The 15,725-nt window shown below is 43.3% G+C and overlaps 1 protein-coding gene across 1 annotated transcript; it reads right to left on the bottom strand.

Annotated features, from left to right (window-relative positions):
• Nucleotides 1–12,676: 12,676 nt before the first annotated feature.
• LOC135061345 (hydroxycarboxylic acid receptor 2-like) lies at nucleotides 12,677–15,379 on the bottom strand. The gene has a single exon (XM_063964053.1). It carries the CDS (start codon nucleotides 15,316–15,318, stop codon nucleotides 14,332–14,334), a length of 987 nt encoding a protein of 328 aa, XP_063820123.1. The 5' UTR covers nucleotides 15,319–15,379; the 3' UTR covers nucleotides 12,677–14,331.
• Nucleotides 15,380–15,725: the final 346 nt, after the last annotated feature.

The raw sequence follows: 15,725 nt of genomic DNA, 5'->3' as shown, positions 1-15,725 counted from the left end.
TACTGTACATTGCGTTCTTGAGAAAAGACCAAGAAAGGACTGAAACATCAAGCATAGACACAGTTTGTATCTCAGACTCTTGGTGTGAATGTCACCATGAGTGCTGCTATATATATATATATATATATATATATATATATATATATACGGGCATGTCGTGATCTCTTCACGGTGTATATCTGCGATCCTGCAAGCAAAAACACGCGTTGCAGCTCCTGCGCCTATTCTGTGAGACCATAGACTAACCTGGGGAGTCAGTCTTCCACGCTTCTGCATCATTGTAGCAAAGGTGTATGCAGTTGTTGAGATGTTGCGATGGGTTTGACAGCATCCCTGTTCATTTCTGGGCGGATACTACACTTGTGGGACATGTACTAAGCAGTGATAAAAGTGGAGAAGTGAGCCAGTGGAGAAGTTGCCCATGGCAACCAATCAGCATTGACGTAACATTTATAATTTGCATACTATAAAAGTATACAAAGCAGCTGATTGGTTGCCATGGGCAACTTCTCCACTGACTCACTTATTTACTTTTATCACTGCTTAGTATGCTTTGTTTTGCATGTCCATAGGCAGAAAAATCACAGCCGCGTAGGCAAATCTGAATCAGGCCCCTATGTATGTGTCACGAAGTGCCATACAGTGTATATACAGTATATATATATATTTTTTAGTTTTCACTATAGTGTCTACATCTAATAATTATTTGTATAGCGATTAATAAGGTTAGAGCTCTCTCTTTTATACAAAGAGATTTCACATTTATTCAAGATCAGCTTGGCCAGGTCTTTAGGTGGCTGAACTAGACCGTCAGGCCATCAGCCCTTCTGGCATTTGCCTATTCTACTCTTTGACCACTTAACTGGCATGGTCATATCACACTGACCACGCCGCCCCACTGTGTCCACCAGTTTTTTTATGAAATCCGTTCTGCAGATGTGCATAGTATAATATCTAAATAGTTTAATACTTTTGGAACTATATTTAATAAAAAGAAATTAAAAAAACAACTATATGAACAGTTCTGAATGAAAAAAATGTCAGTTTATACTAGAGGGGTTTAAATTTTATGTTCTCACTTGTGCCATTTTTCTTTCATCATATTAGAGTCATGTGAACAAGGGGTGTTTAAATTTGTTAATTTGTAGACTATCACATTACACTAATAATGAAGAGGGGAGAGAGATTGAGGTAGTTGGAGGTAGGCACTAGCTATGCCCTCCATGCTGCTAGCCACACCCCGTAGCACTTACCACACCTCCAACATTACTAGTCACACCCCTGCTGCATTGGACCCACTTCCTGCGGTAGCACACATTAGGCCCTCAGTAAATTTCAGCTCCAGGCCCATGTGGACCTTAATCTGGCACTGTACCTACTGTAGCTTGAGATTGTACACCCTTTTCCTGGGCATGAACATCACAAATTACAATAATATAATGGGTGTGTGTGTGTGTGTGTGCGTGCGTGCGTGCGTGCGTGCGTGCGTGTGTGTGTGTGTGTGTACCCAACTCGATATGAACTCTTTGTCTTAAATCATGCTTGCCTAGATTTGTCTTGTACATTTTGGGCCACTTAATCAGGGCAGTTCCTAGTTAAGTACACTGTCTGGGGTGATTCAGGCTGTGTGGGGCTACCCTTATGTTAGATTAAATTATTCTGGTTACAGTGAACTTCAGTTGCATCTGATGCGGGTTAATTATTAAAGTATTTAGCTTTAAAATGATAATGTCGTTTTTAACAACCATTTATGTCTCTAGAAATAAACAGTTGCAGTTAAGTACCAACATTTCTTTGGTTTCAATGTTACTTTAATTCTTGAATACAGACTATAAAAAGAGCACTTATACCAAAACAAATGGTCAATAAAACATGGTATACATTAAAAATACTAGGAATGATGACCTTCTGCATACTTTTCTTTGCAAACAAATACATATGGTCAACAAAACGCCTACCTTGTAAAATTTTGTAGAAGTCAATTAAACACCTAATCGTGCAAAATACAAACAAAAATAAAATTAACAAATGAAATGAAGGAAAGTCAACTATGGAATAATTTTTTTTTTTTGTCAAGAGGTATGATGAAGTCACATGGAAGAATGGTCTCCCATTTTACTGGAGTCCTCTCAATTTTGCCTGGCCTCTATGGGGTACTGAGCTGTCCTGCTTTGAATCTGATGTTTGACCTGCTTCAGGTCAGCAAGGCAAGGAAAGTCCTTATGGGGGTATAATGTATGCTATTAATCATTCAATGGGAAAAACAATGGCAGTGCGATAAAGTATGCCACATATCTCATCAAATTAACCCTACCTTTTCCAAAGGCTCCACCAGTTTCCCCACTTCTTCCCTCAGTTGACCTGTTGGGATTCCTGTTGGTCGTCTCGCCAGCACTCAGCCTTCTGTTTTCCTGGCTCAAGTTAACACCCTGATTGTGGCTACAGACAGTCTGCTGACCCCATACGGAGAGCTAATGGAACCCTTCATGACCTGTGTGACATCGATAGCCGGCTGCATGAACAGGATAGTAACAGCACTTACTAGACCTTAATAAACAACCTTGCTGCCAGAGCCATCTTGGTGACCATTGTGCTACTGCTCAATCTGGGGTCACAGTATGGCATATTATGGGTGCTCAGTGTGGCATATAATGTGCAATAGGAACATATGATCCGATTCAGCATCGATCACTGAAGTGTGAAAATCGCTTTTCGGCTACTGCGCATACGCAGGTCTCCAGAAACATGGCACTAGCCATATCCTGGATTCTAATTACTACTGCGCATGTGCAGTGGCCATTTTGCCCGTGATTTTTGCCACAGCTGCAGCGCTCAATGCGGGACTCCAGAAAGGTAAGTATTAAAACAAGTGTGTGGTGTGCACCACACACATTGCACCCATTATAGAATTGCCAGTGGATCTGAGGCTTCCTTCATGGACTGGTTTATGGAGGATATTCATTCTTTCTGACCCTTGGTCTTGTAGCTTACCAAGTGGATTTAGTGATGCAAATTGGTAATGATTAAAAAGGATGAAATAGGCATGGTAAAATGTAAATTTAATGGGATTCTATCTGTCCAAGATTTCATCAGTTTTCCCCAACTTTAGAAGTAAATAATTGGTTATAGGATCTTGTCAAATAGACACAGATATTTAATTTTGTGGGACTGAAAAATATTGAGGGAATTACCAGGCATCAGGGGAAAGATTATGATTGAGGATTTCATTTTGAAACCCCATTCCTCTCAAACTCCGCTCTATCACCAGTGTACATGTAACAGTGAGTACGGCTGCATCTGCTATCTATCAGTAAACCAACAACACTGGTTAAGTAACTAAGCTGTTCATCGTTTGCGTCATCTGCTGGCGTATGCCTAATATAACTATCAACACCTGAGCACACATCATTTCCAGCATTATCTGCAAGAAGACAGAATTTGTTTTCTCTGGGGATAATGGGGCAGATGTATTAAGCCTGGAGAAGTGATAAAGCAGTGATAAGTGCAAGGTGATAACACACCAGCCAATCAGCTCCGATATGCTAATTTACAGTTAGGAGCTGATTGGCTGGTGCGTTATCACCTTGCACTTATCACTGCTTTATCACTTCTCAGGCTTAATACATCTGCTCCATTGTTTATGCACAATGTGTTTGAATTTTAGGAGCTAGGAGTTACTTCATATGAGCAAAAATAAGATGACAGTGGACACCCCTGGCTAGTGCCATGATAAATTTGAAAGTGGAGCCTCAAAGCCAGTAGCCAGAGAGTAAAGTAAAGAGATGCAATGCCTCTCAGGAAGGGTCCTCTAATTCCAGTTGCTGTGAGAATTTGGAGCACATATGGCCTTCTAAATGTTTCAAAGTTTTTTCCGTATCCAGTGCCACAAAAGAGGCTGGGGATTTTTGTGTATTAACATGATTAATAAGATCAATCCAGTATTATTGGATGCCTGCCTGCAAGCTAGGTATGAATCCACCTTGTCTACATGCAGATACGAGATGTGGTATTCGCAGCAAGGTTGCACGACTTTTCTGCAAAATACAACCTGGGAAAAATGCATGAAAAAGTGAGGAAACCATCCTAGACCCCAACAAAGTGGCACCTCAGATAGCAGGACCATATACAAGGCTCTTAGTGATCATAAAGGGAAGTACTGGAGGTTTTTAAAAGGTGTAAAATGGATGTTTTTTGAGCCTTTTATTAATGGTTTAAAAATAATTTGTTTTCAGCAAATGAAAGTCTTTCCAGCATTTTGGGGTACAGAAATATGTCTCTGTAATAATATTTCAGGGTTTTTTTTTATACAAGTTTTTAAAAAGTTACAATAAACACATTAATTACAAATTACATCTCATCTGCAAATTTAAAAATCCCTCTCCTATCATTACAACGTCTCCAGGTACCTGTCCCACATCAATTAACCCTATTAACCTAAAAACTGACATATCTTTATTGGCCAAATTATGCTACATCAACCCCTCCAAATGTGTGATACGAGTTTGGAATTGAATGACAAACAAAATTCACAGTACGAGCTCGCTGTGAGAGTGGCATACAGGATCCAATATGTATCTAATTAAAGTGACCCTATGGGTTATATTTACTAAGGTCCCGATTTGTGCCGAGTTTTTTTTTTTTTTCAAAGAGTCATTTCGGAAATTTACTAAACACAAATCTCGGCAGTGATTAGGGCATTCGTATTGGTTTTGACGGCAGAGTTCACAAATACGAATTAATACACCATCGGTCAAACACGCCTGCTATTTTATAGAACTCAGTAATTTACTAAGAATTCGTATTCACAATCACTGCCGGCAATAGCCAAACACTGACGGTAAATGTTCTAATTCGTAAAAAAAAGCAGTTTTCAAATAAACCTGCTTTTTGGATGCGTATTCTGATAGGCCTGCACGGATCAGTGAGATCCATCTGTGGGAGGGGTGTGAAAGTGGTAAAAATAAAAATTGTATGGGGTCCCCCCTCCTAAGCATAACCAGCCTCAGGCTCTTTGAGCCGGTCGTGGTTGTAAAAATACAGGGGAAAATTGCGTAGGGTCCCCCCATATTTAAACAACCAGCACCGGGCTCTGCGTCCGGTCCTGGTTCAAAAAATATGGGGGACAAAAGACGTAGGGGTCCTCCGTATTTTTCAAACCAGCACCGGGCTCCACTAGCCAGAGAGATAATGCCACAGCCGGGGGACACTTTTATGTAGGTCCCTGCGGCCATGGCATTACCCCCCCAACTAGTCACCCCTGTCCGGGGTACCCTGGAGGAGTGGGGACCCCTTAAATCAAGGGGTCCCCCCTCCAGCCACCCAAGGGCCAGAGGTGAATCCTGAGGCTGTTTTCCCCCACCCCATCCGTGGGCGGTGGATGGGAGGCTGATAGCCTTTGTGTAAAAATAATGAATATTGTTTTTTAGGAGAACTACAAGTCCCAGCAAGCCTCCCCCAAGCTGGTACTTGGAGAACCACAAATCAGCACAAAAACCACAAATCGGCACAAGTACGATTCTTTGTAAATATACCCCTATGTGTATGTCAGTCACTAAAATGTCCTTTGTATTGTGTATGGGTCACTAGAATGCACAATCTATTGTATATCAGTCACTATAAATAGTAGAGTCCATTAGCATAGTCTGAGCATTTCTCAGATGGAGCTGGTAGGTGTATTTGTTTATGGCTTTTTACATAACATTCATATATTTCAATGGTTATTAAACTGCCTGGGTGGGATTCGTTTAAGCATGTGCACTCGGCTCTCCCGCCCTCCCCCTGTCCGACTTCTGAGTACCTGTGACTGGCATCCTGTGGCTCCCCACCTGCACCCAGATCTCCATCTCCTCAGGTAAAGTATCTGCTCCCCATCCGTCCACCCGTCCGTGTAAGGACCGGTACCTGGGAGCCATTTCCATGGCATAGCAGCCTCAGTGCAGGGCAGAAGCTGAGAGAGGGGCAGTCAGCATTGTAGAGTAGGCATACAGGGTGGTATATCAGAGGGTAGGGGAAATTTCCAGTGTGCCACCTCACTACAGTCACCCCTACAGCGTGAGGGAACAGATATGGTATTGTTATGAGCCACTGCTGTGACTTATTCCTGTGTTCTGTGTAACTGCAGCCAGTCTCCTGTATGTGTGGCCTGTGCAGTTTCACCTGTCTGATAATTAGGCCATTACCTTGTGTCTGGTTTTCCAGCTGCAGTTAATCTGTGTTTCAAGAGGCTTGTCCTTTTCCAGCCATCCTGATTGGGACTTGCTCCCTTTATTACCCAGCCTGCCCTCTACCAGACACCGGTTATAGGTTCTTATCTGTTTGTATCTGGTTCCGGTCCCTGTCCTATGGTGGTATCTTGAACCTGTGCAGTTAGTGCTATTATATTACTTGTGATACCCAGTCCTGTTTGAATCCAGTGTACCCTGTCCTGCCAGAATCCTGAGTACATTACCTGTGGCATCTGAGCTCCTAACTGTGTATGTGAGACCTAGTCTGGAAGTCCATTCAGACAAGCTCCAGTTCCAGCCTTGCCTTGAATCCAGGGGACTCCTGCACCTAAGTTATCTTGTTATCAGTACCTTGCTTTGCTCTGCCAAGTTCCTTAAGGGACTCACAGCTAAGTTATTAATTTCTTGTACTTAGATGCTTATACCACCCTATGCATTGTTGTGTTCACATACAGTTTAAACTTAGTTGCTAATACCACCCTGTGCATTGTTGCATTCACATACAGTTTGTGTTTAGTTGCTAATACCATCATGTTCATTGTTGCATTCACATACAGTTTATACTTAGTTGCTAATACCATCCTGTGCATTGTTGCATTCATATACAGTTTGTGTTTAGTTGCTAATACCATCCTGTGCATTGTTGCACTCACATACATTCTGTAACTTATCTCAGCCTGTGAATCGATCAGCTAAATAAAGTTTGAATCCAGTGAGCTTTCCTCTGCACTTGTATTTTACTCTTGCCCAATCTCCTATAGTCGCCTTGTCCATCCATAAGTCCTGGGGGAATTTGAGTACAGTGTGGACCTAATTCACCCTGAAAAGGCAGCTGCTAAAGGTGAAGCCTAGCATTGCAGGAAGCTAAAAGACTGCTGGGCAAGTGTAATCATGGGAGTGCCACCTTGTACCATCTGGTGGCTTTTGTAACAGGTATATAAGTGGGTAAGGGAAATTCCCTGTGTCTGCCTCCCCAGTACAGTCACCCATATAGTGTGGGGATACAGGTGTGGTATATCAGTGGGGAAGGGTAATTCCCTGTGTGCCCCAGCCCAATGTGCCCATCTCACAGCCCCACCTAGAACCCCCAGTCAGACCAGTCACAGTGTTCCACTCATTAAGCCCAGAGTTCCCCCTCCCACCAATGTCTCACTGCCCCCACCCCACCCTGCCCAGTGCCTCCCATTCACAAAGTGTCTCCCATCCAGCCCAGTGTCCCCCACCATTTCACTGAGCCCCCCGATCCCAGTGTCTCCTACACTGTAAGGCCAGTGTCACCACCAACCATCCCACTGCCTCATCTAACTGCCCCTCAGCAAGAATCCCCCAGCCAGATCAGTTACAGTGTCACCCCTCATTCAGCTCATTGTACCCTCTTCTCCAGCCTAGTGTTCCCTCTCCCACCACCATGTCACTGCCCCTTCCCATCCAGCACAGTGACCCCTATATATTACCTACTGCCAATCCCTGTCACCCACTGACTTTCACCCTCTACCTGTTGTCACACACTGCCTCTCTCCATCACCAACTGCCTGTCACCCTCTCCCTGGTCTCACCCATTGCCTCTTGAAGTGACCCACATTAGTGCTTCTTACACATAAAGGACACAGTAATAGCTGCTCACGTGTACTACCCCCAGTAATGCCAGTTACACATAATGCCCCAGTTTAGTGCCATTTACACATAATGCACCAGTATAGTGCCAATTACACATAATGCCCCAGTATAGTGCCAGTTACACATAATGGCCAGTGTATTGCCAGCAGGGCACTTACCACTACTGCAGGACAGGTCCAATCCAGACTCCTGCACACCACAGGTCCAGTTCCTGGATCTTCTCCGCACCACAGCACAGCCATTCCTCCCGCCCGCAGCCAGCAGAGCAGACCTCCATTGAGAGCTCTCTCCAAAGCTGCCTCACATCACTGCCGTGAGCCATCTCCTATGCACTGCATCATGGAAGATGTAGTTTTCTTACACTGTACACAGTGCACAGTGTGAGAAAACTATATCTCCCTTGATGCCATGTGCAGTAGACGACTCTACACCCTGCAGCTGCCTTGGCAAGGCTCCGGGCCGGACAAAATGCTCCTCGCCTCCCCTGGTCTAAGATATAACTTTTATTTGGTATACATTAAAATAATTAGTCATCTATGAGAAATATCCACATGTGGAAAAACCTCATAGTGGTTATGTAATGTGAAAGTTCTTGGTGAAAATATGAGTGATACAAATACTGTCACTCATTCCCTGGCACCACCCACTGCCTCTTTGTGGCATCACCAACTGCCTCTCCCTGTCACCCATTCCCTGGCATCACCCACTGCCTCTCCCTGGCAGCACCCACTGCCTCTTCCTGGCATCACCAACCGCCTCTCCTTGTCACCCATTCCCTAACATCACTCACTGTCTCCCCCTGTCACCCATTCCTTGGTGTCACCCACTGCCTCTTCCTGGCATCACCCACTGCCTTCCCCTGTCACCCATTCCCTGCCATCACCCACTGCTTTTCCCTGTCTTCAGAAAAGCAGTCAGATTGAGGTGAGGAACTGAGCATTTTTGTATGCAGCAAGAAGAGACAGAAGGTGGGTGAGGGGACTATCACTCGGAGGACAGAGTCTTGGAAGAGGAGCCTGGCTGTGACTGCTAAGTGGAGTGGGTGAGGACTGAGGAGGCAAAGGTTGGCAGACGCTTGATGAAACAAGGGTGTGGCTCATGGATACAGCATTCCCGTTGAGGCCACACCCCTTGCTGCGATGCTACACCCACTCTCCCAGGAGCGTGATTCCCTTCGCCTTTCTTGGGTGCACATTGGTTCTCATTCATCAAATTGATTTTTCAGTGTTCCCAACTCGATACTTTCAAAAGGAGGGATTTTACTCTATTCATTGTACTTTTTTGTAAACGCGCATTTCATCCAATGAGGGCCTTCTTTTCATATGGACTCAATGGGCAGCTGCCCAAGGGCCCTAGGAGTATAAAGGTCCTAGGCTGATAGCTGAAGGTCCCCTTTTTCCATGGATACCATATTTTTGAAAATCGGCACAGAGGAACCAGAGATATCCGACTTCATAACAGTGGTCCCCATTCAAGCCTGTTAGATGCTCTTCTCAGCCAGATATCTCAGGTTGTGTTTGACTTAGAGTTTTTCTGAGGGTATACTCCAAATGTTGGGACTCTCCCCTTTCGGTGGATCCTGGCAGCTTGTCTGTACTATGCCCAAAACCAGAGATATCAGCCTTCCAGCAGCTGGTCCCTGCTCCAGCTCCGCACACTTGGTATGCAGTTTTATATATTTGTTGGTGGATTGCTCTGCCTCCTGAACTCTAATCCCCAAGTCCCCACTACCTCCTGACAGGTGGGACTCTCTAGCTAAGAAATCTATTTCTGGGAACTGGAGATATCTGCAGTCAAGCAAGCTGCCCTTCCACCAGAAAATGATGAATATTAAGTCCACTCCACTATCCACCACTCCACTGCGTATTATCAGCTGCAGCTGATAGCACCTCCCACCCCTACCGCTGGAGGATGGGTAGGGGCATAGGTGTGCGCAGGGGGGGTGCCTGGTGCGCACAGGCACCCCCTAATGTCTGGCACCCCGATCTCACATGCCTGATGCAGGGATCGCCGAGCAGGCTGATTACTGTCCCCTCTGTGCTGCACCCTGTCAGGACTGCATTACAGACCGGATACCTGGGTTAATCAAGGGTGCCACTGCCACCGGCTTTCAAATTCCCAGCTCCACCACCATGTACAAAAATAGCGTGATGTGACGTGATTACGTCATGCTGCTCACATGCCCACCCGTCACACCCGCTACACGCCCACCTCAATCCTTCTATTCTATGCCAACGCCAGCCACTGATGAGGAGCAGCATGCAGCCAGCGTTCCTCTTAGGAAGATAAATTCAATACTGGCAGGCGGCCGGCAGCAGCATTGACAGGTCACTCGTTTTTCCAGCAGCAGTACTAGTCTGCGACTGTCAGTGAGTGACTGACTTGTAAGTAAGCTGCTGCAGCTTGCAGGGGAAAGAGAGGGGGAGCCAGACCAGGCTGAGGAGGAGCACTGTAATTGCAGTGAGTGCCATCAGGGGTGTTTGTTTGGTGCACACCACAACATCTGACAATGTATCTGCTTTATTAGGATTGTTACAAAGGTGGAAATTTTATATGCGTTGACCATCAATAGATGGTGCTAGACAATCCCAAAAGGCGGTGCTAGACACACCCCTCCGACGGTGCACCCCCTAATAAAATGTGCTGCGCACGCCAGTGGGTAGGGGACCCAGTGCATTGCATTGCCCAGGGACCTACACTGCTTTTAAGATGGCCCTGCATCCAATTTAATAACAACATTTTAAAACTCAAATGTGAAACACAATAAAGTCAGTCCTGAAACCCCCATCTCACTCATAATTCATTGCAGATATAAATAAAACACAACTAAGCAGCACAAACATGTAAAATATAATTTTCAGGTAGATCCACAATACAACAAAAGTAGGTGCCTACCTCTTTCCCAGTTCCAATGGATATGTATCTTGAAATGCAATATTCAGCCTAAAGAAAGTAGTGTTCTACAGGTTACTGCAGATCTGCACAATTGCATCATGTTACTAACTTACCTTTAGCATTCCGAATAATTAAGGAACAAGTAGCTTAATTAAATTCAGTTTTTAAAGTAAACCAAATACACTGCTCAAAAAAATAAAGGGAACACTTAAACAACACAATGTAACTCCAAGTCAATCATACTTCTGTGAAATCAAACTGTCCACTTAGGAAGCAACACTGATTGACAATCAATTTCACATGCTGTTGTGCAAATGGAATAGACAACAGGTGGAAATTATAGGCAATTAGCAAGACACCCCCAATAAAGGAGTTGTTCTGCAGGTGGTGACCACAGACCACTTCTCAGCTCCTATGCTTTCTGGCTGATGTTTTGGTCACTTTTGAAAGCTGGCGGTGCTTTCACTCTAGTGGTAGCATGAGACGGAGTCTACAACCCACACAAGTTGCTCAGGTAGTGCAGCTCATCCAGGATGGCACATCAATGCGAGCTGTGGCAAGAAGGTTTGCTGTGTCTGTCAGCGTAGTGTCCAGAGCATGGAGGCACTACCAAGAGACAGGCCAGTACATCAGGAGACGTGGAGGAGGCCATAGGAGGGCAACAACCCAGCAGCAGGACCGCTACCTCCGCCTTTGTGCGAGGAGGAACTGGAGGAGCACTGCCAGAGCCCTGCAAAATGACCTCCAGCAAGCCACAAATGTGCATGTGTCTACTCAAATGATCAGAAACAGACTCCATGAGGGCCCGACGTCCACAGGTGCGGGTTGTGCTTACAGCCCAACACCGTGCAGGACGTTTGGCATTTGCCAGAGAACACCAAGATTGGCAAATTCGCCACTGGCGCCCTGTGCTCTTCACAGATGAAAGCAGGTTCTCACTGAGCACATGTGACAGACGTGACAGAGTCTGGAGATGCCAAGGAGAACGTTCTGCTGCCTGTAACATCCTCCAGCATGACCGGTTTGGCAGTGGGTCAGTAATGGTGTGGGGTGGCATTTCTTTGGGGGGGCCGCACAGCCCTCCATGTGCTCGCCAGAGGTAGCCTGACTGCCATTAGGTACCGAGATGAGATCCTCAGACCCCTTGTGAGACCATATGCTGGTGAGGTTGGCCCTGGGTTCCCCCTAATGCAAGACAATGCTAGACCTCATGTGGCTGGAGTGTGTCAGCAGTTCCTGCAAGACGAAGGCATTGATGCTATGGACTGGCCAGACCGTTCCCCAGATCGGAATCCAATTGGTCACATCTGGGACATCTTGTCTCGCTCCATAAACCAACGCCACGTTGCACCACAGACTGTCCAGGAGTTGGTGGATGCTTTAGTCCAGGTCTGGGAGGAGATCCCTCAGGAGACCATCAGGAGCATGCCCAGGCGTTGTAGGGAGGTCATACAGGCACGTGGAAGCCACACACACTACTGAGCCTCATTTTGACTTGTTTTAAGGACATTACATCAAAGTTGGATCAGCCTGTAGTGTGTTTTTCCAATTTAATTTTGAGTGTGACTCCAAATCCAGACCTCCATGGGTTAATCAATTTGATTTCCATTGATAATTTTTGTGTGATTTTGTTGTCAGCACATTCAACTATGTAAAGAACAAAGTATTTATTAAGAATATTTCATTCATTTAGATCTAGGATGTGTTATTTTAGTGTTCCCTTTTTTTGAGCAGTGTATTTTAAATATCTAAACAGCAAGTGTAGATTAGATTATTTTATTTTTAAACAATGTTTTTATTGAAGTTTGTACATATCAGAAATAACGGTAGATACATACAAAAAGAACGTCAAACATCATTACAGTATGTCAATATTAGATACAAATATGTAAAAGTTACTTTTGTTTTTTTTTTATAAAAGTAGTAAATCGGAATTGAACAAAGAGAATGAGAAATATATAGGAAGAAGGGGGAGGCAGGGGGATGGGGAGGAACAGAACCAAGAATGTACAAAAGGATCATTGTGCAGTTGTAGATGAGACATTGTTATATTTCGCAAGAGAGACCAGGTGGTATATTCAAGTATTTTCATAGTGGATAAGGATATGTCTGGTGGCAAATATGTTAAGTATAATTCACATTTAGCATGATCTTTCAATTTCATCACAGGCAGAACACCTTTCAAAATGTAGGTGAGTCAACATCTCGAGTTTCAACATCTTGATAGAGGGTGCAATTTTCTAAAGCCATTGTCGTAATATTAGGCGTCTGGCCAAGGTGGTGAGAGTAGTCAGTAAAGGCAAAGCAGATTTTTGAACCTTGGTCAGAGCACAAGGGGAAAAATCAGAAAGCTAGAAATAGAGGTTTCCATGAAAATGGGAGACTATGACCAACAATTGTTTGAATTAAATTATGAACTTTATAACAGAACCTCTTGATTTTAGAGCACTGCCAAATATTATGTACAAGGGTATCTGAAGATACCGAGCACTTTGGGTAGCTAGTAGAGGTCGAGCCAGTAATATGACCCCATTGGGCTTGAGACAGGTAAGCTCTTGAGGAATTTGATGTGATTTTCCTGTAATTTGGCCTATTTCACCCATTTCAGTTTATAAGGAAGCTGTTTAAAAACTACTGTCGTAGAAGGAAAGTCTGGGAAATCACGGGTCCTGGAGGACCATACCCCACTCCACAATCTGGCTACATCTGAGGGCAATTAATCATTAAAAATATGTAGATTAGATTATTTTATTTATTAAATTTTTTAAATATATTTTTATTGAGAAAAAGTAAGCAATACAAGGTACTCAAATGACATAGTAGTGTACAGCATGGTAAGGAAATTTAGGTAGCCTGCTAAGTGAAACAGAGCATTGAGAGGGAATATAACAACCATCCCTCCCCCCAAAAAAGTCACAAGTAATACAAAATGGTTAAAAATATAAAATATAAGAAGCAATAAACAAGAGAAGAGGCAGCCGTGGATCAAATACAGGTTAAAAATCCCTGGAAAGACCTAATCAGAAAGGGAGAGAATTACCTTCCAGAACAGCCAGATTAGATTAGATTATTTTATTTATTTTTGTGTTAATGTCATATAAGGATTACTAGTAATAGACAAAGTAAAGGGACATTTATTCATACCCATATGAAGACAACAGGGGTAAGCGTGTGATTTTAATATTGCATATATATTTTTTCACAATTTGTACACTAATTATACAGAGTGCATACATAGAATAAATGCATATATACAAATACCACAATACATAGTAGGTCCACTATATAAATTGATTCATCTATATAATTTATTAACTTTAAAAAAGTCATTACGAATGTCTAGGTGTCTAATAAGATTATTATTTGCTTAGCCCTAAATAGTTTGGGGGGGGAATAATTATTACTGCATATGTTCTTAATCAAAACAGCTTTTTTTCTGGCAAACAGTATTGGTTCCCTCCACCCTTTACCAATGCATATTGACCAAGCACCAGAACAAAGACCACTTTAACAGATATTCTGCCCATAGCAGACAGATAAATGACAGAGGTTTGTCTTTTATATGGGTAAAATATAAAAAAAAATAAAAAAACAATCATGATTGTGAACAGGAAGGATCTGGACAAATAAAAAGCCTTATTCTGAGTTTGATTATAATTTGTAAGTAAAAAGTTCTCAATGAAGGACTGGAGATATAATAAAACAAAGGATTGCACATACTGTTCATATACGTGAAGCACAAGGTGATAAAGAAAGCAGTTTCCGCAGACTTGTAAACACGGCAGTTTTTATGTTGTTGGGAAGCCTGAAGCCTTAAAACCTCAATCCTGGTGGAAACACTTGGCAAGAAACATATGAGGAATATTACTCCAACCAGTGTGACAGCTTTGACAGTTTTCTTAATTTTTAAATCCCTGTCCAGGTTCCTCTGTCTAAGCCTCCAAATGATGCTGTAAGAGCAGAAGAGGACAATGCACAGAGGTATTAAAAACTCAATGATGAAGAGAAGGTCATGCCAATATGATTCAGCAGGGCACACCATGAAGCTTTCACAGCTTGTTTTCATTGCCTTCCTTCTTCCAGTATGGTCTGTGGCAAGAATGTATGTCGATGCTGATATCGCAATAAGCCAAACAGCACAGGCAGCAAAAACAGCAGCCTTGATAGAGATGGAGTTGATTTTATGAAGCGGGTGAACAACTCTGAAATATCGATCAAACGCAATCAGGGTAAGGAAGAAGATGCTGCCTGCCCTGTTCATTGCAAACATAAAAAGCATCACTCTACATGGGATATCTCCGTAGACCCAGGACTTCTGTTTCAGGTAATAGTCTGTTCTGAAAGGCAAGCAGACAATGAGCAGAAAATCAGCCACAGACAGGTTGAAGAGATAAACTGCACTTGAATTCCATGATTTGATGTGAAACAAAAATGCCCACAATGAAGTGCCATTGAATAATAAGCCCAACACAAAGATAACAATCAGTAAAGGAGGCAACAAGTTGTGCAGAAGAGGATCCTCAAAAAAACAGCAAGTGCTATTGCTTTGGTTAAATAATGAATGAAGTCCATGAGACAGCATTGTATAAACTGTTATCTCTGTGTGCTAACAATGTAATGCATAAAAGCATTAGCTGTCTGCACTGTGAGGAGAACAGGAAGTTGTTTAAAGTAGAAGATCTCAATTGTGAATCAAATAAACCTTAAGCAGGCTTTGGAAATCCCCGAATGCTAGGTGTGATTGCATATCTAAAATTAGTGTTTCTAAGATACAGTGTAAAGTCATTTCTCACACTCTTGTGTCGAGGCTATTTAACACTGATAATTTCCAGAACATCCTATCATTTTAATAGACATCACTCTCCACTATACGTTCTTTGGTGCTGAAGGCTGAGCACCTGTGTGGCTGACATTGCCTGATATTTTCCAATTCAGCAAGCCATTGTTCTTTCAGGCTAATAATACCACAACCGGGGGCTGTCACACGCC

Source organism: Pseudophryne corroboree, chromosome 1 (assembly GCF_028390025.1).
Source record: "Pseudophryne corroboree isolate aPseCor3 chromosome 1, aPseCor3.hap2, whole genome shotgun sequence".
Classification (NCBI taxonomy): Eukaryota; Metazoa; Chordata; class Amphibia; order Anura; family Myobatrachidae; genus Pseudophryne; species Pseudophryne corroboree.
This window is presented reverse-complemented; position numbering and strand designations above follow the sequence as displayed.

What these genes read in the sequence shown, in the direction of transcription:
- LOC135061345 (XM_063964053.1), bottom strand. Translation starts at nt 15,318, where the DNA reads ATGCTGTCTCATGGACTTCATTCATTATTTAACCAAAGCAATAGCACT.